Genomic DNA, 24,587 nt, shown 5'->3' with positions numbered 1-24,587 from the left:
GCACTCAGTGACAAGCACCAGCTCACAGATTGGACCAGGCTGCATCTCGGGGTTGCTCACGTACTTTCTGCACACTCAAACACATAGTGCTTAACTGAGTGCTCCCAATATCCCTGGTCTGCCTCGTCTTGCCTAAAAAGGGATTTTTTATTTCCCCTGAGCTAGAGATAACAGCACACAATATTTTTGTATTAATTTGTCTCTTAGAACAGACAAAAGCCAGGAGGTCTATGATAGTTGTCAGCAGTTCTCCATCAAGTCAAGAGAGGTAGATTCGTTCACAGAGTTCCCAGCACAATATGTCAAGGGCAGCTCTGATCCCAGTCCACAGCTTGAACGTGGTCAGTCAGACATTCAGGACAGTCAGAATCAGTATCCTCTCCTCTTAAGAGATGAACGGTCAAATATCAGCAGCCTTCCACCTGCCTTGACTCTTTCTGCCCAACTTGAGGCTGTTTTCCTGCTGAAATGAGAGACAGGCCGGTGTTAAGGGAGATGAAAGTAGGTGGCATAGCTCCCGGTGCAGGTGGGGAGGTGTTCCGAGTGAGTGAATAGGCAATGTAGAGGGCAGGCAGAGTTAGTGGTGTTGGAGATAGGGATTGAGAAGCTTTTATAGCCTATAGTAAGAGTGGTAGAGCGTGAACATGGTAGGAGGTGGGTACAGTTGCAGAATGTGAATTATCAGGGAGACGTTGGCAGCACTTACGCTGGCAGAGTGGAGAAGGACAGTGGCCTTTTTCCCACATTACTGTACGTTCCTCCAGACAGCTGAGACTACACTGACCTGGGTGAGAACCTCACAGCTGGCTGGCATGGTCTGGTATTGTGACCTCCACTGCAGCTGCTCAGGGAACATGATGTCTCATCAATGCAGCTCCTCATCTGCCAGGAGCTCCAGGTCCCAGCCTGCAAAGCACCGTGTAAAATTCCCCATTTCTGTCTGGGGCAAACGTCCTATAATCTTCGAGATATACAACAGCCTCTATTCCTGCCATGCTGGCAATGACTATTTGTTCCTGGTATGGCCCATTATAGGATGGGGATAGATGAAAGTGTTGACAAAAGGGAATTTTAAGTAGTTAGGAGGTGAGTTTGGTAATATAGGGTGAGATAACTCACCAGGCTTCATGGAGAGAAACCCTCCATGAAACTCATCGACACTGACAGCCAAAGTATGGGAGATGCAGCCCGTGGCATGTTTGTTACGTACTTAATGGACATCCCTCACATATCCACATTATACTGTATCTGCTGTGCATCTGCCCACTTGGTCAACTTTTCAAAATTTCCTTAAGACTCTTTACAACTTTCACAATCTCACAATCTCTCTTAGTCCTAAATCATCAGCAAACTTTAAAATACTACAGTTGATTTCCTCATCCGAATCACTCATGCATATTGTGAATAGCCGGAAGCATAGCACCTTTCCCTGACGTTGCCCGTTAGTCACCACATTCTCTCTGAAAAAAATCTAACTTATTCCAATTCTCTGTTTTGGATCTGCTATCCAATTCTGAATCCTTGCCAGATTATCACCACCAGTCTCAGGTTTTTGATTTTGTACACTAACCTCATTCCTGATGAAGGGCTTATGCCCGAAACGTCGAATTTCCTATTCCTTGGTTGCTGCCTAACCTGCTGTGCTTTAACCAGCAACACATTTTCAACTAACCTCTTACGTGCAACTTCATCAAAACCTTTGTGGAAATCCAAGTACACTATATTCTCTTGTGCTCCTTCATCTATCCCATTGGTTGTATCCTCAAAAATCTCTAGTAGGTTTGTCAAACATGATTTCTCTTTCATAATCCATGATTACTTTGAGTTATCCCACTGAAATTTTCTAAGTGTCCTGTTTATACATCCTTTATAATAGACTCCAACATTTTCCCGAGCACTGATGTTAGGCCAATTGGTCTGTAACTCCTGTATTTCTCTCCTCTTCCTTTTTATATTGTGGGTTTCTATTTGCCACTCTTGTTCCAGAATCTATAGAATTTTTTAAGATGACAATCAACACATCTGCGATGTCCCTGATCACCTCCTTCAGTTCCCTGGGATGTGTATTATCATGCCTTTGGGATTTATCAGATTGCAGACCCATTAATTTCTCCAGCACTATTCTTCTAGTAATCCTCATCTCCTTCAATTCCTCCTCCCCGATAGCCCATTCTCCCTTCATATTTCTGAGAAGTTATTCATCCCTTCTTCAGTGAAAACAAAACTAAAATAGTTGTTTCAATGCTTTGCCACTTATTCGTACTTTCAATTGTCCCATTTAAGGCTGAAGGGGCTGACGTTTGTCTTCACTAATTGTTTTTTTTGATATACGTTTTGATGCTCTTTCAGGCTGCATTTATGTTTCTTACAAGTTTATCCTCATGCTGTATTTTTGCCCTCTTAGTCAATTTCTTGGTTCTTTTTTGATGAATCTTAAACTGCTCTCACTGTTCAGACAGACTCATTCCTTTAGAAACTTTATATGACTCCTGTTTAGATCTAATATTATCTGTAATTTCCTTTGTTGGCCATAGTCTGGTGGGGGGATGGGAATCTAAGAGTAAGCTTAGGTGGGTCTGATTCAGATCGGGAAACAGGAGGTAAAACATTTGTTAGTGATGCAGTCAGCAACTCGGAAAGATAAAAGAAACAAGGATTAAAGTGTCCAGCAAAAGAAATTGATGGGGCTAAGCTGGTTATAGAGTTTTAGAAGCGTACAGCATGGAAACAGACCTTTCAGTCCAACCAGTCCATGCTGAACATAGTCCCAAACTAAACTAGACTGACCTGTGGGAATTGGTTTAGCTCAATTGGTTAGATTGTTGGTCTACAGAATACTATGATTTCAACAGCTTAGGTTCAATTCCTATCACTAGCTTGAGGCTCCCATGAAGAGCTCTCTTCCCTCACCTGGTGGCCCTCAGGTTAAATCACCACCAGTTGCTTCTCTCTAACGAGAGAGCAACCCCCTATGGTTTGGTTAGACTATGGTGACACAACAACTCCTACATGCCTGCTCCAGGCCCATATCCCTCCAAATTTTCTTATTCATGGATGTAGGAAAAAGTCTTTTAAACATTGTAAATGTACCTACATCCACCACTTCCTCAGGAAGTTCATTCCACATGCGAGTCACCCTCTGTATAAAAAAAATTTACCTCATGCCTTTTTTAAATGTCTGTCCTCTCACTTTAAAGATGTGCCCCCTAGGCTTGAAATCCTCCATCCTTGGGAAAAGACAACTCTCATTAACTCTATCTATACCGTTCATTATTTTATACACTTCTCTCAGGTCGCCTCGCAACCTCCTACTCTCCAGTGAAAAAAGTCCCAGCCTATTCATCCCGTCTTTATAAATCGAACCTTCCATACTTGGCAACATCCTGGTAAATCTCTTCTGAATCCTCTCCAGCTTAATAATTTCCTTCCCATAACTGGTTGACCAGAACTGGACACAGTATTCCAGAAGGGGCCTCACCAATGTCCTGTACAACCTCAACATTACATCCCAATTCCTATACTCAAAGGACCGCACAATAAAGGCAAGCATGCCAAACGCAATTTTAACCACCTTGTCTATATGTGATGCAAACTTCAAAGAATTATGTACCTGCACCCCAAGGTCCCTCAATCCTACAACACTACCTAGGGCCCTACCATCAATTGTATAAGCCCGGCCCTTATTTGCTGTACCAAAATACTATATCTCACATTTATCCAGATTGAACTCCATCTGCCATTTTCAACCTGTTTGATCAAGATTCCTTTGTAATCTCTGATAACCTTCTTCATCTACTATGCCATCAATTTTGATGTCATCCGCAAACTTACTAACCAAGCCTTCTATATTCTCATTTAAATCATTTATATAAATGACAAACAAAAGAGCACCCAGAATCAATCTCTGTGGAACAGTGCTGGTGACAGGTCTCCAGTCTGAAGAGCAACCCTCCACCACCACTATGTTACCTGCCGTTAAGCCAATTTTGTATCCAATTAGCAAGCTCACCCTGAATCCAATGTGACCTAACTTTACTAATTAGTCTACCAGGCAGAATCTTGCCAAAGGCTTTACTAATCTTTTTGGTTAATTCCTCAAAAAATTCAATTAAGTTTGTGGGACACAATTTTCCTCGTACAAAACCATGCTGACTATCCCGAATCCATTTTTACCTCTCTAAATGTCCATAAATCCTATTTATTATAATCACTTCCAACAATTTACCCACAGCTGATGTCAGACTCATAGATGTATAGTTCCTCGGTTTCTCCTTACAACTGACAAGAGGGCGGCACGGTGGGTCAGTGGTCAGCACTGCTGCCTCACAGCGCCATGGACCTGGGTGTGATTCCTGCCTCAGGCGAATGTCTGTGTGGGGTTTGCACATTCTCCCCGTGGCTGCATGTATTTTTCCGGGTGCTCTGATTTCCTCCCATAATCCAAAGATGTGCAGGTCAGGTGAATTGGCCATGCTAAATTACTCATAGTGTTAGGTGCATTAGTCAGGGGTAAATATAGGTTAGGGAATAGATCTGAGTGGGTTACTCTTCAGAGGGTCAGTGTGGACTTGTTGGGCCGAAGGGCCTGTGTCTGTACTAATCTAATCAATCTACAAAAAAACCTTCCATAAACAAAGGTACAACAGTAACCACCCTCCAGTCATCAGGCACTTCAACGCAAAGAGTATTACAAACAAAACAAATTAATTAAGGGCATAAACAGACACATTCTGGAAACCTGAATTAGGAAGGGCAGAATCGGCAGCTCAATATCCCTGGATATTGAGTTTTCAGGCAGGAGAGTTGGTGACAAAAAAGTAAGGGGGAGGGGTAGCAGTATTGGTGAAAGAATCAAATACAGTTGTGAGAAGGGATGATATACCAAATGGAATTACAAATAAGGCTTTATGGGTTGACCTTAGGAATAAAAAAGGGGCAGTCACACTACTAGGAGTTTACTACAGACTCCCAAATAGTGGCAGAGAGATAGAAGAACATACATGTAGACAAATGTTTGCCTGCAGGAATAGGAGGGCATTAATGTTAGGAAACTTTGATTATCCCAATATCAACTGGGCTTCACACAAAACAAGGGCCATTGAAGGTGAAAATTTGATGTTTCTGGCTGGTGTCTCTAGGACCAGAGGACATACTACCAGGATAAGCTATATATCATTTCAGATGATGAAGCACAAGAATTTGTTCACTCAGAGGGTGGTGAATGTCTCAGACTCTTTTTCTCAGAGAACACTGGAGACTCAATGATTGAGCATAATCCAATGCTATTAAGGGATGTGGACAGAGATTGGGAAAGTGACACTGAGGTAGAAAGTCAGCTGTGGTGTAACTGAATAGCAGGGCTGGTTCGATGAACTGAATGGCCCACTCCTTTCCCTGTGTTCCTCTGTCTGTCAGCTGTCCCATCTGATATTCAGTGTGAAAGAGGCAGGAGTGTAGTGAGGTTGCTGGCTACCAACATAATTTCATAGCCACCACTACCAGAGCTGTGTTAGAGGCTAAAAAATTCACCCCAATGTTTCAGTTTAATTACCTGTCATCAGAGTGAGAAAAAGAGATTTAACAGATTTAAAACCAATGCAGAGACTAGCAAAGAGGTTTGGGAAGTAACAAAACCAACAATCTGTGACAGGATTGAAGACATCTGAAAGATTAAATGGCAAAAAGGGACAAAGAAAAAAATAAAATTTGCCTCGAAGAGTTTTATAAGATCATAAGAAATTGGTGTACAGCGAGATCTGGGTGTTCAGGTCCATTGTACCCTGAAGGTGGCAACGCAGGTCAATAGAGCGGTCAAGAAGGCATACGGCATGCTTTCTTTCATTGGATGGGATATTGAGTACAAGAGTTGGCAGGTCATATTATATTTGTATAGGACTTTGGTTCGGCCACATTTGGAATACTGCGTACAATTTTGGTCGCCACATTACCAAAAGGATGAGGATGTTTTGGAAAGGGTGCAGAGGAGGTTCACCAGGATGTTGCCTGGTATGGAGAACACTACCTCTGAAGAGAGGCTGAGTAGATTAGGATTGTTTTCATTAAAAAGATGGAAGTTGAGGGGGGACTCGAGTGAGGTCTACAAAATCATGAGAGGTATAGACAGGGCGCATAGCAAGAAGTTGTTTCCCAGAGTAGGGGACTCAATTACTAGGGGTCACGAGTTCAAGGTGAGAGGGGAAACATTTAAGTGAGATATGCGCGGAAAGTTCTTTATGCAGAGGGTAGTGGGTGCCTGGAATGCGTTGCAAGCAGAGGTGATAGAGGTGGGCAAGATAGCGTCATTTAAGATGTATCCTGTCAGACACGTGAATGGGCAGGGAGCAGAGGGAAACAGACCCTTACAAAATAGATGACAGGTTTAGATAGAGGATCAGGATCGGCGCAGGCTTGGTGGGCCAGTGGGCCTGTTCCTGGGCTGTAATTTTCTTTGTTCTTTGCTGTTCTTTGGAATAGAAATAGGCAGTTTGATTCCTCAAACCTGCTTGACCATTCAATAAAACATGAAATCCAGAGACCTAGTCAATTGGATACAAAATTGGCTTGAAGTTAGGAGACAGAGGCTGGTAGTGGAGGATTGTTGTTTGGTCTGAAGGCCTGTGACCAGTGGTGTGCTGCAAGGATCAGTGCTGGGTCCACTGCTTTTTGTCATTTATATAAATTATTTGGATGTGGTGGGTATGGTTAATATGTTTGCAGATGACACCAAAGTTGGGGATGTAATGGACAGTGAAAGTTATCTCAAGAGTACAACCTTGATCAGATGGGTCCATGTACTGAGCAGTGACAGATGGAGTTTAGATAAATAATTTAGATAAATGTGAGCTATTGCACTTTGGTAAGGCAAACCAGGGCAGGACTTATAAAGTTAATGGTAGGGCACTGGGGAGTGCTGCTGAACAGAGATCTGAGATGCAGGTACATAGTTCCTTGAAGAATAGTGTTGCATAATAGTGAAGAAGGTGTTTGGTATGCTTGACTTTATTGGTCAGTGCATGGAGCTTAGGAGTTGAAATGTCATGTTGCGGCTGTACAAGATGTTGGAATGAGCTGCCAGAGGAAGTGATGGAGGATGGTACAATTACTACATTTAAAAGGCATCTGGATGAGTATATGAATAGGAAGGAATTAGAGGGATATGGACCAAATGCTGGCAAATGGGAATAGATCAGTTTAGGATATTTGATCGATGTGAATTGGACCGAAAGGTCTGTTTCCATTCTCTACAACTCTATGATTCTGAGGATCATGACTGATCTGATATTCCTACATCCATTTACCTGCCCTTTCCTCCCATCCTCTTGTGACTACTTCCCAAAACCTTAAATTTGTGCATCCTCCTCCATGCATTGTTAGCTAACGGAAACTGCTTTTTATCGTCTGCTCTACTTGAACCTGTCATATTTGTGTTCACACTTATAAAATGTCTTCTGATTCATTTTTCTCCAAGGTAGATAGTTACTTCAACCTAATTTTGTGGTTACACTTCCTCATCAATGGAGTTATCCCAGTAAATCTCCTTTGCACCCTCTTAAGGACCTCCCTAAGGTGTGACTAGAACTAGGAGTGTGTGTGACCCAACTAGATTTAGCATAACCTCCCTGTACCCCTATTTATGAAGTTCAGATACCATATGCTTTGCTAGATATTTTTCAATATGTCTTGCCACCTTTAAACAATGATGCACATAATCCTCATATATCACTCTGTCCTTCACATTCTTTAGAATGAGCTACTGAGTCTATATTGCTTCTCCCTATCCCTTCTGTCACAGGTATCATCTCATACCTACCTGTAAATAATTCCATCTATACTTGCTTGCCCACTCTGTCCTTTAGCAGTTGCTTATCACACCCTCAGGTTGGGTATCATCAGGAAATTATGGAATGTACTCTGTATTCTTACATTGAAATTATTTATTAAAAAAAGGCATTGGTCCCACCACTATACCCAGGGAATATCATTGTCTACCATCTCCAATCTGAAAGACACAATTTCCCTCAACTTCATTTTCTCTGCTTAAGCTGTTTAAAACAAAATGGCTCTCCTGTTCTCTAAACATTAATTTTATTAACCTTCTGTGGTACTGTATCAAAACTTCTCTTTATTTACCTCTTTAATTTCTGCAAACCTCTCCAAGTGCCTGTTCATTTTCCTCACGATTATTGTTACTAAAACCCTGCCTGCAACTGATGTTAAACCACCTGGCCTATAGGTACCCAAAGTGCTTTTATGAATTAATTCTCAGGATGTGGGTATCGCTGGCATTTATTGTTTATCTGTAATTGTCCAGAGGGCTGTTAAGAGTCAACCACATTGCTGTGGGTCTGGAGTCACATTCAGGCTGGACCAGATAAGAAAAGTAATTTCCTTCCCTGAAGGACATTAGTGAACCAGATGGGTTTTTCTGACAATCAACAATAGATTCATAGCCATCATTAGAGTTTGATTTGGTTTGGTTTATTGTTGTCACATGTATCTGAGTACAGTGAAAAGTTTTGTTTTGCGAGCAGTACAGGCAGATCATAACATATCCGGAACAGCTTTCTCAGTCGGTTGTATAATACATGACACAGCTTCATTTCCTATTAGGAAAGCTTGGTAGATCGTGGTTAGCCCTTCTATCACCTCCTTCCCCATTTCTCTGAGCAATGTGGGACATAAGCCATCCAGACAAGGTGACTTATTCATTCTATGCATGGCCAGACCTTCCTGAGTATCTTGCTGATTAATTACTGACAAATATATCTCTACCAAATAAAAGCAAAGTACTCTGGATGCTGGAGACTGACATTCAAGGACTGGAGAAACTTAGCACATCTAGCAGCTTCTATGGAAAAAGAAACAGAGTGAACATTTTGACTCCTATATGACCCTCCTTCAGGTTCTGATCATATTACACAATTGCATTGATAAACTAGCATCAAAGAATTCTGATTTCTAATAGACAGTGGAATTAAATGTTATAATAACTAACGTTACACAACTATTTACAGCCAAACAACCATGGGTCACCTTAAAGCACAACAAAATGCATGTTCAATGAGAAAGACATATATTGTTGTTTTTGTGACAACTGCCTTGTGCCTAGGCTCCTTCCTGCACCTGAGGTGCCTAAGGCACTTGATTCTAAACATTAATAGGATCTTGTTTGTATTGAGATTTTACTAAAATATTCTTACCACCTGAAGGAGCAGAAAGTAATCGGCCTAGTCTGGAAACTGATCGCACACCACTCAGTAAGTTGCCTCCATCAATATTCAATTGGGAAACATTTGTTCGATGAGGTTGCAAATTTGTTTTATGCCCACTGTTCCGAGGTGATAAGTAGTTTCGAGAGTAACCTTAAAAAGGAAATTTAAATTTTGTGTCACTACTTCCAGAGACCTGATTTTTACATGCTTTAAGACCAGAGTTACAATATGTTTATTCTTTATGACTCAATCTCTTCATATATTTAAGTGTATTGTTTGGTTTTAGTTAGCTGATATAAAGCTAAGGCTTACAATGACAGGGAACCTCAGGTCCGTGGCTTGTGCCTCTTGCTTGATGTGGGAGCTCAGGAACATGGCTGACCTTCCTGACTCTTACACTTGCAAGTGTGTCCAGCTGCAGCTGTTGTTTGACCGCATGATGGCTCTGGAGATGTGGATGGACTCACTGTGGAGCATCCGCGATGCTGAGGAGTCATGGATAGCATGCTTAGTGAACTGGCCACACCACAGAATTGCTGAGGGAGACAGTGAATGGGTGACCAAAAGGCAGAGAAAGAGTGGGAAGGCAGTGCAGGTGTTCCCTGCAAAGCAGGCATACCATTTTGGATACTGTTGGGGGAGATGGCTCACCAGGGGAGGGCAGCAGCTGCCAGGATCATGGCACCGTGGCGGGCACTGCTGTTCAGAAGGGCTGGAAAAAGACTAGGCGGAGGGCCATAGTCATAGGGGATTCTATCGTGAGGGGAGTAGATAGGGGATCTGTGGCTGAAAACGGGACTCCCGGGTGGTATGTTGACTCCCAGGTGCTTGGGTCAGGGATGTCACTGATCGGCTACAGAGCATTCTAAAAGGAGAGGGTGAACAGCCAGTCGTCTTGGTGCAAAAGGCACCAACGATATAAATAAAAAACGAGATGAGGTCCTGAAAGCAGAATTCAGGGAGCTAGGAGAGAAGTTAAAAAGGAGCACCTCAAAGGTAGTGATCTCAGGATTACTACCAGTGCCACGTGCTAGCCAGCGTAGAAATGAAAAAATAGGCAGGATGAACAGGTGGCTTGAGGGATGGCAGAGGAGGGAGGGGTTCAGATTTGTTGGACATTGGGAACGGTTTTGGGGAAGGTGGGACTATAACAAATTGGATGGCCTACATCTGAACCAGACTGGAACCAATGTCCCCTTGGGAGGTTTTGCTCCTGCTGTTGGGGAGGTTTTAAACTAATGCGGCAGGGGGCTGGGAACCAGGAGAGAAGACAAGTCGGCAGCGAGGTGGAGACTGGAGACTGTAACAATCATGAAAATAGCATTAATGAAAGGGAAGAGTAGGCAGAGAGCAAATGAACACAAAAGAACTGGTGGCCTGAAGTTCAAGGAGTATAGTGGGCAAGGCAGATGAACGTAGGACTTGGATTGGTGCCTGGGAGTATGACTTTATTGCAATCACAGAGATTTGGTTGAAGGAAGGACATGACTGGCAACTAAATGTTCCAGGTTATAGACACTTCAGACAGGACAGGGAGGGAAGTAAAAGAGGGGAGGAGTTGCGTTGCTGGTCAGGGATGATATCACAGCTGTGCTAAAGGAGGACACTATGGAGGGCTTCAGTAGTGAGGCATTATGGATGGACCTGAGAAATGAGAAGGGTGCAGTTACATTGTTTGGGCCTCTCAACAGTGAGCGTGAGGCAGAAGAACAAATAGGTAAACAGATTATGGAAAGATGAGCCTAGATTAGAGTGTTGCTGGAAGAGCACAGCAGGTCAGGCAACATCCGAGAAGCAGGAAAATTGACATTTCGGGCAAAAGCCCTTCATCAGGAATGCCCCTGCTCTTTGGATGCTCCCGGACCTGCTGTGCTTTTCCAGCACCACTCTCATCTAGATTCTGGTTTCCAGCATCTGCACTCCTTGTTTTTACCTAGATTATGGAAAGATGTAGAGGCAACAGGGTGGTGATGATGAGAGATTTTAATTTTCCCAACATTGACTGGGATACACCTAGTGTCAGAGGTCTGGATGGGATAGAATTTGTAAGAAGCGTCCAGGAGAATTTTCTAGAGCAGTATGTCAATAGACCGATACGGGAAGGGGCCATATTGGACCTGGTACTGGGGAACGAGCCAGGCCAGGTGGTAGAAGTTGCTGTGGGGGATTTCTTTGGGAACAGTGACCACAATTCTGTAAGTTTTGGAATACTCATAGCCAAAGATGAGAGTGGTCCTAAGGGAAGAGTACTAAACTGGGCCAAGACCAATTATATCAAAATTAGGCAGGAGCTGGGAAATGTGGAGTGGACACAGCTATTTGAAGGGAAGTCCACATTTGAGATATAGGAGGCTTGCAAAGAGAGGTTAACGGTAGTGCAGGATAGGCATGCCCTGCTGAAGGCAAAGGATAGGAAGGGCAAGATTCATGAACCGTGGATAACAGGAGAAATCGTACGACTAGCCAAGAAGAAAAGGGAAGTCTACATAAGGTCCAGGCAGCTAAGAACAGAACGGGCCCTAGGGGAATATCAGAAGAATAGGACCAATCTTAAACAAGGAATCAAGCGGGCTAAAAGGGGTCATGAAATAGCTTTAGCGGGCAGAATTAACAAGAATCCCGAGGCCTTTTATTCTTATATAAGAAGCAAGCAGGTAACTAGAGAAAGGATTGGTCCACTAAAGGATAATGAAAGAAGGCTGTGTGTCGAACCTGAGAGAATGGGTGAGATTATGAATGATTACTTCGCATCAATGTTCACTGAGGAGAGGGACCTGATGAAGGTTGAGATTATAGATAGGAGTTTGATTACTCTGGATCACGTTGGCATAAATAGGAAAGATGTGTTGGGTAGGCCAGAGATTATTAAAGTGGACAAATTCCCAGGACCGGATGGGATCTATCCAAGTTGCTGAGGGAGGTGAGAGAGGAAATAGCTGGGGCCCTGACAGATATCTTTGTAGCATCCTTAAACACAGGTGAGGTGCCAGTGGACTGGAGGGTCGCTCATATTGTCCACCTATACAAGAAGGGTTGTAGGGATATTCTGGGTAACTGCAGCCCTGTGAGCCTGATGTCAGTGGTGGGAAAGTTGCTGGAGAAGGTATTGAGCAACACTGCCTCACACCACCAGGGACCTGAGTTTGACTCCAGCCTCGGGTGTCTGACTGTGTGAAGTTTACACATTCTCCCCATTTCTGTGTGGGTTTTCTCCGGGTGCTCTGGTTTCCTCCTGTAGTCAACAGATGTGCAGGTTAGGTGAATTGGCCATGCTAAATTGCCCATAGTGTTCAGGGATGTGTAGGGTAGGTGCATTAGTCAGGGATAAATATAGGGTAGGGGAATGGGTCTAGGTGGGTTATTTTTTGGAGGGTTGGTGTGGACTTGTTGGTCTGAAGGGCCTGTTTTCACACTGTAGGGATTCTATATTCTCCCACCTGATGTACCAGATTCAATGCACTCATGTGGGCCACTTAGCTACTGCCCCACTTCCTGCATCAGCTAAGGTTACCGTGAAGGTCCTGGCTTCTTGAACTCAGTCCTCACCTGACAGCCTCAGGTTAAACTCACCATCAGTCACCTCCCTTTCAAGATTGAGCAGTCTCATTGTTCCCTGGGACCATGACAACTTTACTGTTACACTCTATACAGCCACCCTTGCAGCCTGGAGAAGGAAAGTCTTTGGACTCCCCAGCAGCTAATCTCCACGACACTCTCAGACTGGCTACTTTGGCTCAGGTGGGAAAGTCTCCTGGGTGCTGTTGGCAGGGAACAGCACCTTCTACTGGATAACCTGAAAGAGAATGTCAAGGGAGACAGTGCAAAACATGGTGTGTTGCATTGGCTGCGCTGAGACATGGATGAATGTGGTTCAGGTTTAAGATCATTGATGGGTTTGGAAATACACTGGAGACAAACAAGAGCTTGGTATCTGAGATGAAGACAGAACTTGAGGGACTAGTAGAGGATGTTGTGATCTGTACATGGTGGAATGGATGCTGCTAGGTTGTGCACAAGTTATACTTGTTTGGCTGCTGTTTAACAATAACCTTCAACCCCATTAGCTGCTGGTATGCTTGTCAACTTTCTCCCTGCCCCTGCTGTGTTATTGGCCAGGCCCTCAGGTTCTGCATCTCTAATTGGCTAACTGCTGGGTAATCACAAATGGCCAAACTTCCCTTTTATGAGCGGCAGTTCTGTTTACTTCTGGGTTTACTGGCAGGATCTGCCTCTGATGCATTAAATGAGAAAGTGTGACTCAGCAGCAAGATTGTAGAATCTGTCACTAAGGACATGCTATCAGATAACAGTTTGTATTGTTTACTACAGTTCCAGAAATTTACAACTATGAGCAATATTCAGTATTACATCTAGCTTTAAAATAACATAATGGCAAAAATTGGTACGGTGGGGGGGGGGGGGGGCGGGGTGCATGGTGGCTCAATGGTTTGCACTGCTGCATCACCACACCAGGGACCCAGGTTCAATTCCAACCTTGGGTGACTGTCTGCATGGATTTCCTCCAGATGCTCTGGTTTCTACCCACAGTCCAAAGATGTGCAGGGTCAGTGGATTGGTAATGCTAAATTGCCCATAGTGTTCAGGGATGTGTAGGCTAAGTGAGGTAGCAATGCTAAATATGGAGTTACGAGGACTGTGGGAGATGCTGTTTGGAGGGTCAGTGCAGACTTGAGGGCCAAATGGACTCTTTCCTCATGGTAGGGATTCTCTGATTAGTGTGATGATCTAAGAATATACTCCAACAACATTATGTTCCTCCTCAGATTTTAGGTTGCCGCCAATTTTACCCAGAGGAGAAAGTGAGAACTGCAGATCCTGGAGATTAGAGTCAAGATTAGAGTGGTGCTGGAAAAGCACAGAAGGTCAGGCAGTATCCAAGGAGCAGGAGAATTGACGTGTCGGGCATAGGCCCTTCACCAGGGATGAGGTTTGTGGCTCGGGGAGGGAGGGTTGTGGGGGAAGGTAGCTGAGAAAGCAATAGGTAGGTGGAGATGAAGGATGATTTGACAGGTCAGAGAGGAGGGTGGAGCAGATAGATTGGAAAGGTGATGGACAGGTCAAGAGGGCGATGCCGAGTTGGAGGCTTGGGACTGGGATAATGTAGGGGGAGGGGAATGAGGAAACTGTTAACATCCACATTGATCCCATGTAGTTGCAGGGTCCTGAGTGATTGCAGGGCCAATTTTACACCACATGTTATTATCTGGAATGCACAGTCATTAATGTTGGTGGAAACAGATTTGGCAGGAACTTTCAAGAGGTCACTGAATGCATGTTTCAAAAAGGTGATGAAGAAACAGAAGGAGAACAGGCCTAAACGAATACTTTTTTCAAAGCTAGGCTTAATGGCTTCATTCCATTCAATTCTTTGATTCTATTTAGAGATTAGATAGTACTGATACATTTAAAAGATTTGTAAGCACCACTCGTATATTTCTCAGTACAGAAGACAGATATGATTAGATTCTCTACAGTGTGGAAACAGGCCCTTCAGCCCAAACCGACCCTCTAAAGAGTAATCCACCCAGACCCATTCCCCTAACCTATATTTACCCCTCACTAATGCACCTATCACACTGGGCAATTTAGCGCGGCCAATTCACCTGATCTGCACATCTTTGGATTGTAGCAGGAAACCGGAGCACCTGGAGGAAACCCACACAGACACGGGGAGAATGTGCGAACTCCACACAGACAGTCACCCAAGGCTGGAATTGAACCTAGGACCCTGCTGCTGTGAGGCAACAGTGCTAACCACTTTGCCATCGTGCCATCCTGAGAGTGGCATATCAAGAGCTTTGAAGTTGATCTGCCTTCAAGTACCTCTTGAAATCATCACTTGTTGTATTGGAAATAAAGAGGAGGAAGCTGTGATTTCATGTATTGGTGCCTTGTTAGTTATTGTTCATATGAGGTTAAACAGCATTGAAAGATTATTCAGGTAATAATCACGGCCACATCCAATATTACCCTCACTAATGGCACTGGCACTAAAGGCAACAGTATTGTCTTTTCCTATTCTTTGAACCAAGGATGGATGAATCCAATACCATAAGACCTGAAGATATTGGAGCAGAATTAGCCCATTCAGTCCACTGAGTCTGCTCTGCCTTTCAATCATGGCTAATATAATTCTCAACTCTATTCTCTTGCCTTCTCCCCTTAACCCTTTGATCTCCTTACTAGTCAGGAACCAACCCCTGTCTTAGTTATAGTCAATGACATGCCCTTCGCAACCTTCTGTGGCAATTAGTTTCATAGATTCCCTGTGGCTTAAGATATTCCTTCTCATTGCAGTTCTTCACTCTGAGGCTGTGCTATCAGGTTCCAATCTCTCCTACTGTTGGAAACATCTTTATGTCCACTCTTGTCCACATCTACTCTATCCAGGCCTATCAACATTCTGTAAATTCCAATGAGATCTTCCCTCATCCTTCTGAAATCCATAGAGTACAGACCTGGAATCCTGAACTGCTCCCCGTGTGACAAGCCCTTCATCCCTCGGATCATTCTTGTAAATCTCCTATGGCTATGTCCAATACACATGCTTCCTTAGATATTGGGCCCAAAACTGCTGACACTATTCCAAAGGTGATCTGACCAGAGCCTTATACATTCTCAGCAGTACATCCCTGTGTCTTGTATCCTAGCCCTCTTGAAATGAATGCTAACACTGCATTTACCTTCTTAACTATCAACTGAAACTGCATGTTAACCTTAAGAGAATCCTGAACTCGGACTCCCACATTTTCCCACAAAGTTTCCCACAAGTTTCTTTGACTTTCCACCTCTGATTTTTTTGCCCATTCTCTTAGCCAGTCAAGTCTTTCTGAAGCCTCCACATCTCAACACTACCTGTGCATCCACTTATCTTTGTGTGTTTTCCAACTTGAGCAACGATATCCTTAGTTCTGTCTTTCTGATCATTGATGTGTTGATGTGAATATTTGTGGTCCCAACACTGATCCCATTAGTCACTGGTTGCCATCCTGAAATAGATTACTTTATTCATACTCTTTGCCTTTTATCAGTTACCCAATCCTTTATCCATGCTGGAACTTTGCCCCGAACACCATGGACACTTAGCATGTGCGGCACCTTGAGAAAGGCTTTCTAGAAAGCCATATAGATCATGCCCACTGGCTCTCCTTCACCTACCTTGCTCGTTAACTCCTCAAAGAATTCAAACAGGTTTGTCAGGCATGACCTTCCCTTAATGAAGCTGTGCTGACTTAGCCCTATTTTACCATGCACTTTCAACTACGGTACTCCACAATCTCACCCATAATAATGGAATCTAAATCTCCCCAGTGACTGAGGTCAAGCTAAACAGCCTACAGTTTCCTGGTTCAGCCTCCCTCCCTTCTGAAACAGGGGTGTTACATTCACTATTTTCCAGTCTTCTAGGACCCTCCCTGATTCCAGTGATTCTTCAAAGGTCATCATCAAAGACTTTACAATCTGCTCAGCTATCTCTTTCAGAGCTCTGGGGGTGTAGTCTATCTGTTCTGGATGGATTTAACCACCTTTGTACCTTCCACCTTCCCCACTACCTTCTCTTTAGTGATAGCCACTACATTTACCTCTGCCCCCTCTCTTTAAATTCTGGTAGGCTACTGGAGTCTTCCAATGAGAAATCTGATGCAAAGTACTTCTTCAGCTCCTCCACTACTTCTCTCTTCCACAATATAGTTAACAACTTGTAAGTACAGCTGGATAGCCCGAAATGTTTCTCCAATTTTTCAAACTAACTTATTGAAGAACAAACATTTGTATTCATACAGCACCTATCACATGCTCAGAAATTTTTGAATTATTTAGAACAAACAAAGAACCAGGAGAATTTACAGCTCAGGATCAGGCCCTTCGGGCCTCCTTGCCTGAGCCGATCCAAATCCACTGTCTAAACCTGTCGTCTGATTCCTAAGCATCTGTATCCCTCTGCTCCCCAATCATGCATCTGTCCAGACGCATCTTAAATGAATTTATCGTGCCTGCCTCTACCACCTCTGCTGGCAATGCATTCCAGACACCCACCACCCTCTGTGTGAAGTACTTGCCACGTGCGTCCCCCTTAAACTTTCCACCTCTCACCTTGAAAGAGTGACCTCTCGTTATTGAATCCTTCACCCTGGGAAAAAGCTTGTCTCTATCCACCCTGTCTATACCCTTCATGATTTTGTAAAGCTCAATCAGGTCCCCCCTCAATTTCCTTTTTCCTAATGAAAATAAACCTAACCTACTCAACCTCTCTTCATAGCTAACACCTTCCATACCAGGTAACATCCTCGTAAACCTTCTCTGCACCCTCTCCAAAGCGTCCACAGTCTTTTGGTAATGTGGCGACCAGAACCGTACACAGGTATTCTAAATGCAGCCGAATCAATGTCGTGCACAATTTTAACATGACTTGCCAGCTCTTATACTCAATTCCCCAACCGATGAAGGCAAGCATACTATATGCCTTCTTGACCACTCTATCCACCTGTGCGGAAGCCATAAGGGTATAATGGACCTGAGTGCCCAGATCTCTCTGCTCATCAACTTTTTCCAAGATTCTTTTGTTTACTGTAAAATTCGCTCTAAAAGTAGATTTCCCAAAATGCATCACCTCACATTTGCCTGGATTGAACTCCATCTGCCACTTCTCTGCACAACTCTCCAGTCTATCTACATTCTCCTGTATTCTTTGACAGTCCCCTATGCTTTCTGCTACTCCACCAATTTTGTGCCATCTGTAAACTTACTGATCATACCAACAATGCCCTCTGCCAGATCATTTACGTAAATTACAAACAACAGTGGCCCCAGCTCTGATCCCCATGGAACACCACTGGTCACCTTTCTCCATTTCGAGAAACTCCCTTTAACTACTACTCTCTGTCTCCTGTTGCTCAACCAGTTCTTTATCCACCGAGCTAGAACACCCTGCGCACCATGTGACTTCACTTTCTCCATTAGTTTGCCATGGGGAATATTATCAAATACCTTACTAAATTCCATGTATGTGACATCAACAGCCCTTCCTTCATCTATTAACTTGGTCACTTCCTCAAAGAACTCTATTAAGTTGGTAAGGCTTGATCTCCCCCGCACAAAACCATGTTGTTATCACTGATAAGCCCATTCTTTTCCAAATATAGAAAATAGAACATTGCAGCGCAGTACAGGCCCTTCGGCCCTCGATGTTGCACCGACCTGTCATACCAATCTGAAGGCCATCTAACCTACACTATTCCATGTACATCCATATGCTCGTCCAATGATGACTTAAATGTACTTAAAGTTGGCAAATCTACTACTGTTGCAGGTAAAGCATTCTATACCCTTACTACTCTCTGAGTAAAGAAACTACCTCTGACATCTGTCCTATATCTATCTCCATTTAAAGCTATGCCCCCTCATGCTCATCGTCACCATACTTGGAAAAAGGCTCTCCCTGTCCACCCTATCTAACCCTCTGATTATCTTATATGTCTCTATTAAGTCACCTCTTAACCTTCTTCTCTCTAACGAAAACAGCCTCAAGTCCCTCAGCCTTTCCTTGTAAGACCTTCCCTCCATACCAGGCAACATTCTAGTAAATCTCTGCACCCTTTCCAAAGCTTCCACACCCTTCTTATAATGCAGTGACTAGAACTGTACGCAATACTCCAAGTGCGGCCGCACCAGAGTTTTGTACAGCTGCAGCATAACCTCATGGTTCCAGAACTCGATCCTTCTGTTAATAAAAGCTAAAACACTGTTTGCCTTCTTAACAACCCTGTCAACCTGGGTGGCAACTTTCAAGGATCTGTGTACCTGGACACCGAGATCTCTCTGCTCATCTACACGACCAAGAATCTTACCATTAGCCCAGTACTTTGCATTCTGGTTACTCCGACCAAAGTGAACCACCTCACATTTGTCTGCATTAAACTGCATTTGCCATCTCTCAGCCCAGCTCTGCAGCTTATCTATGTCTCTCTGTAACCTACGACATCCTTCATCAGTATCCACAACTCCACCGACCTTAGAGTCATCTGCAAATTTACTAACCCACCCTTCTACGCCCTCATCCAGGTCATTTATAAAAATGACGAACAGCAGTGGACCCAACACCGACCCTTGCGGTGCACCACTGGTAACTGGACTCCAGGATGAACATTTCCTCATAACCACCACCCTCTGTCTTCTTTCAGCAAGCCAATTACTGATCCAAACTGCTAAATCTCCCACAATCCCATTCCTCCTCATTTTGTACAATAGCCTACTGTGGGGAACCTTAGCGAATACTTTGCTGAAATCCATATACACCACTGATGAAGGGCTTATGCTCGAAACGTCGAATTCTCTATTCCTGAGATGCTGCCTGACCTGCTGTGCTTTGACCAGCAACACATTTGCAGCTGTGATCTCCAGCATCTGCAGACCTCATTTTTTACTCCATATACACCACATCAACCGGTTTACTCTCATCTACCTGTTTGGTCACCTTCTGAAAGAACTCAATAAGGTTTGTGAGGCACGACCTACCCTTCACAAAACCGTGCTGACTGTCCCTCATCAAATTATTCTTTTCTAGATGATTATAAATCCTATCTCTTATAACTTTTTCCAATACCCTTTACCAACAACTGAAGTAAGGCTCAGTGGTCTATAATTATCAGGATTGTCGCTATTCCCTTTCTTGAACAGGGGAACCACATTTGCTATCCTCCAGTCTTCTGGCACTATTCCTGTAGACAATGATGATTTAAAGATCAATGCCAAAAGCTCGGCAATCTCCTCCCTGGCTTCCAGAGGATCCTGGGATAAATCCCATCCGGCCCAGCGGACTTATCTATTTTCACACACTGCAGTATTTCTAATACCTCCTCCTTGTGAACCTCAATCCCACCTAGTCTAGTGGCCTGTATCTCAGTATTCTCCTCGACAACATTGTCGTTTTCTAGAGTGAATACTGTTGAAAAATATTCATTTAGTGCTTCCCCTATCTCCTCTGACTCCACACACAACTTCCCACTGCTATCCTTGATTGGCCCTAATCTTACCCTTGTTATTCTTTTATTCCTTAAATACTATGGAAAGCCTTAGGGTTTACCCTGATCCTATCCGCCAGCAACTTCTCGTGTCTCCTCCTGGCTCTTCTGAGCTCTCTCTTTAGGTCTTTCCTGGCTACCTTGTAACCCTCAAGCGCCCTAACTGAACCTTCACATCTCATCCTAACATAAGCCTTCTTCTTCCTCTTGACCAGAGATTCCACTTCCTTCGTAAACCATAGCTCCCGCGCTCTACAGCTTCCTCCCTGCCTGACAGGTACATACTTATCGAGGACACGCAGGAGCTTTTCCTTGAATAAGCTCCACATTTCTAATGTGGCCATCCCCTGCAGTTTCCTTCCCCATCCTATGCTTCCTAAATCTTGCCTAATCACACCGTAATTGCTTTTCCCCCAGCTGTAACTCTTTCTATAACTAAAGTAAACATAACAGAATTGTGGTCGCTATCACCAAAGTGCTCACCTACTTCCAAGTCTAACACCTAGCCAGGCTCATTACCCAGTACCAAATCTAATGTGGCTTCGCCCCTTGTTGGCCTGTCTACATACTGTGTCAGGCAGCCCTCCTACATACACTGGACAAAAACTGACCCATCTATAGTACTCGTACTATAGTGTTCCTAGTCAATATTTGGAAAGTGAAATCCCCCATGACAACTACCCTGTCTCTCTCACTCCTATTGAGAATCATCTTTGCTATCCTTTCCTCTACATCTCTGGAACTATTTGGAGTTGAACTGACACCCGGAAGCGGCAAGAACAAACCACTATAAATACCGGAAGAAACATCAAAGCAGCGCTTCACAGGAGGCTCCAATAGCACTGATGATGTTCCCTAGCCAGGGAACGAAACGTTTGCAGCAAAAACTTCCAGCTCGGCGAACAGAACCACAACACCGTCCCTTCTGCACCATCCCTGTAGCCACGTGTTCAACTCCTCTCTCTCCATAAAATATGAACAGATTTTATCCCTCAGTACCTTCTCCAGCAGCTTTCTGACCACTGACTGTAGTCACACTGGTCTGTAGTTAGCTGGAATATCCCTACTACCCTTCTTGTACAGGGGGACAACATGAGTAACCCTGCAGTCCTCTGGCACCTCACCTGTGTTTAAGGATGCCACAAAGATATCTGTCAGGGCCCCAGCTATTTCCTCTCTCACCTCCCTCAGCAACCTGGGATAGATCCTATCCGGTCCTGGGGATTTGTCTATCTTAATAACCTCTAATAACCAACGTATTTTCCCTACTTATGTCAATGTGATTCAGAATAATTAAACTTCTATCCCTAATCCTAACATCTATTTTGTCCGTCTCCTCAGTGAGCATTGATGCAAAAAAGTCATTCAGAATCTCACCCATTTTCTCAGGTTCGACACACAGCCTTCCTTCCTTAACCTTTAGTGGACCAATCCTTTCTCTAGTTACCTGCTTGCTTCTTATATAAGAATAAAATGTATAACATTTGAAATATATCAATGTTGTTTTGTAGACATGCATAGCATTATGTGCACACAAAAATTGCATGAATATCAATAACATTAATAACTCAATTACGTTTGGTGGTCGAGAGTGTGGTACTGGAAATGCACAGCATGTCAGGCAGACCTGTGCCTGAAACGTTGATTCTCCTGCTCCTCGGATGCTGCCTGACCTGCTGTGCTTTTCTAGCTCCACACACACGACTCTGATCTCCAGTATCTGCAGTCCTCACCTTCTCCATCTTTTTTGGTGGTGTCAACTGAAACATAAAGGGCCACATCTTAGAAATCTCTGATGTTTTAAGGATCCTATGGAGCAGTGTTAGTGTCTCTAACTCAGAACCAGGAGGTCAGGACCACCTCTGCCCTGGAGGTGGGTCACTGTAATAACTGCAATCTCTGATGTACAAATGAAGTTATGTGCCGGGATCCTGTAGAGGCCGTGATGCACACCTCTGCAGGAATTGCCTGCGAAGTTTAAACTTCGCACGGGCTGATTCCTTGCTGCCTGAGACTCTGCAAGAGCATTTCTGATTCAGAGCAAGAGTCAGAGACTTTAAACAGCTCCATCATATTTAGCTGGAGAGTTAGTCAGAAAAAGTGAGACTGATTAAACCCATTCTAATGCCTGACTAACTCCGCAACCGGCCCCCAAAGATGCCTCATGCACCAGACTGCACTCCATAAAAATGATCTGAATACCCAGGGCCAGACTTGGCACACCCTGATTTAGCTAAATACGCTGACCATCTGACACCATTCCAACAGCACCTGCTCACCACTTGACCAGATCTCATTCTCCTCCTGAATAGGCCTGACCAGGCCCTGACCTGACTATCTCCCATTCCCAGAACACCGTAACAGTGCCATCCTGTCTTGACAGTCCCCTCACTCATTCACTTACATTAATGGGACCCATAAACTCACCTGAATACAGTAGCCTTTAGTGTAAAATATTGCATCTTGCTAACTGCCCCGGAAGTTATGTTGTGAGCTGCCTTCTTGATTGCTGATTGTTTAAAACCACGAATACACTCTCAAAAAAATTCTCATTCCATAAATTTAATGTAATATTATGAACATGGTGATCTGGTCATCATTAGTACGGTGGGCATCAAATCCTACTGGACAACATTGTTTTAATACAGGCACAGCTGGAAACAAAACTGCTTGTGAGAAAGAATAAATTTAAGTTTGAAAGAGCCTGAATTGCCTTTTTAGTTGCCGCAGCTATTTTTCTGAGAGACAAAAGTGGGTCCTCTGCTGGATTTGGAACCTGCCCCTGAGGGAAGTCATAAGTGGCTGGATTATGTCAGAATCCTAACAAAGTTCTTTATCCTGCATGTCCTGGCTCCCCTTCCACTTGGCATGGAAAACTCTACCCCATCTCTGTATTGAAATGCGTCTCTTGAAATCAGATATAAATGATTTAGCTTAAGTAATGTATGTTATTAGAGGGAATTAACTGATGAGAGAAATTACTTATACCAGTGCCTTTGAGTTCAGAAAATATACAGTCTAGACTTCACCAATACAAGAGTGCAGCTTAGAACTGAAAGCAACAGATCACTGCTAAAATAATAAACATAGGGATACTTTATTCCCTATCAGGCATTTAAAAATTCCTTCTGAAGAGATTAGTAAATGTGATATTTAATAAGCTAGTGTTTCATAGAATTATAAGGTACATTGTTTTAAAATATAGTGTACTCAAGATTAAAATTAATTTTTTTTATATTGTACTTAAAGTTCAAACATAATGAAAAGGCAGTAGTCCTCGCTTCTGTCGGTTGCCTTCTGTATGAGAAAAGTTCACTAGCACAGACTTACAACAAATCCCCAAAGATATCACAAAACTGGCGCAGTCTGCTGAAACTGGTGCTATAGAAACTGATTGGCCCCTGGTAAATTTTTTGAACACAATTTTGATCGTGAATGGATACACGATCTATCAGACTTCAAATGCATCCTCTCTTCGTTACAGCAATTTCCTTTTCCTTTTACAATTCTCTTTCAGTTTCCTTGCTTGTATGCCTCCTGGCGTCACATACCATACGCTGGTTGAGAGAATAAAACAAACTGGGCCTGCTGAGTTTCTCGAACAATTTCTGTTTTTGTTTGTCTTCAATAACGTCTGCTAGGTGCACAGGAATACCTAGCTAGCTGTCCCTTGTTTTTTAAAACTTTGTGGGACTGTTCCTAGATTTCAGGTCACCATCCAGGTCATTGTCCTGGTCTCAACCTACAATATTGAGAGTAATAAGTTTGCTTTCAGAGTGATATTATTTATATTAATATGCAGCTTGTTTTTATTCAGAACCATTTATTCATTTCCACACATCATTTGATGCACCTGTAAGAGTCCTCTGGTAAAGTTCCTATTAGTCTCGTTCCTTGCCCCACTAAACATATAACTGCTTTGATTTTCTCCCATAGGAATAAGAGTCTACTTGCAGTTTTGCTGTACTTTGCGTTTGAAACATTCCTGACAAATCAATAATTAGCTTTATCACAGAATTATAGAAATGTCTGGGTGTAGAAGGGGCTATTTGGCCCACCTTGTTTAATGGCTTTAGTGGCAGTCCCACTAATTAGACACCTCAAAACCAGGGACAAAAATTAAATTCTGAAACATCTATCGGATCTTGCTATCATGATGCTTACCTAACTTGGCTTCCATTGGGAAATGATTTGCTGAAATTTGTAGGGATGCAGGGAAGGAATGTGAAGTGTGGTAGTAAAAAGGAAATTGGCAAATCCTGGAAATGGTGGAGAAGAGAGGAAAAGATTAGACTTCGAGTTGGTCAGCTAATCATGATGTTAAGGAGAGACC

The 24,587-nt window shown here is 43.4% G+C and overlaps 1 protein-coding gene across 6 annotated transcripts in view; it reads right to left on the bottom strand.

Moving 5' to 3' along the window:
- cep126 (centrosomal protein 126) overlaps positions 1-24,587 on the bottom strand; it is a 116,272-nt gene that overhangs the window by 28,102 nt on the left and 63,583 nt on the right. For 4 of the 6 annotated variants that reach the window (XM_060825768.1, XM_060825771.1, XM_060825772.1 and 1 more), the window contains exon 7: positions 9,201-9,362. The exons of 1 other annotated variant lie outside the window; for it this stretch is intronic. In XM_060825768.1, the coding sequence (XP_060681751.1) occupies positions 9,201-9,362 (162 nt within the window). The remainder of the gene's footprint in view (positions 1-9,200; positions 9,363-24,587) is intronic. One more of the 6 variants, XM_060825770.1, reaches the window with a different exon arrangement.

This window comes from Hemiscyllium ocellatum, chromosome 6 (genome assembly GCF_020745735.1).
Source record: "Hemiscyllium ocellatum isolate sHemOce1 chromosome 6, sHemOce1.pat.X.cur, whole genome shotgun sequence".
Classification (NCBI taxonomy): domain Eukaryota; kingdom Metazoa; phylum Chordata; class Chondrichthyes; order Orectolobiformes; family Hemiscylliidae; genus Hemiscyllium; species Hemiscyllium ocellatum.
The sequence above is the reverse complement of the archived record's forward strand: the minus strand, read 5'-3'. Positions and strand labels throughout refer to the sequence as shown.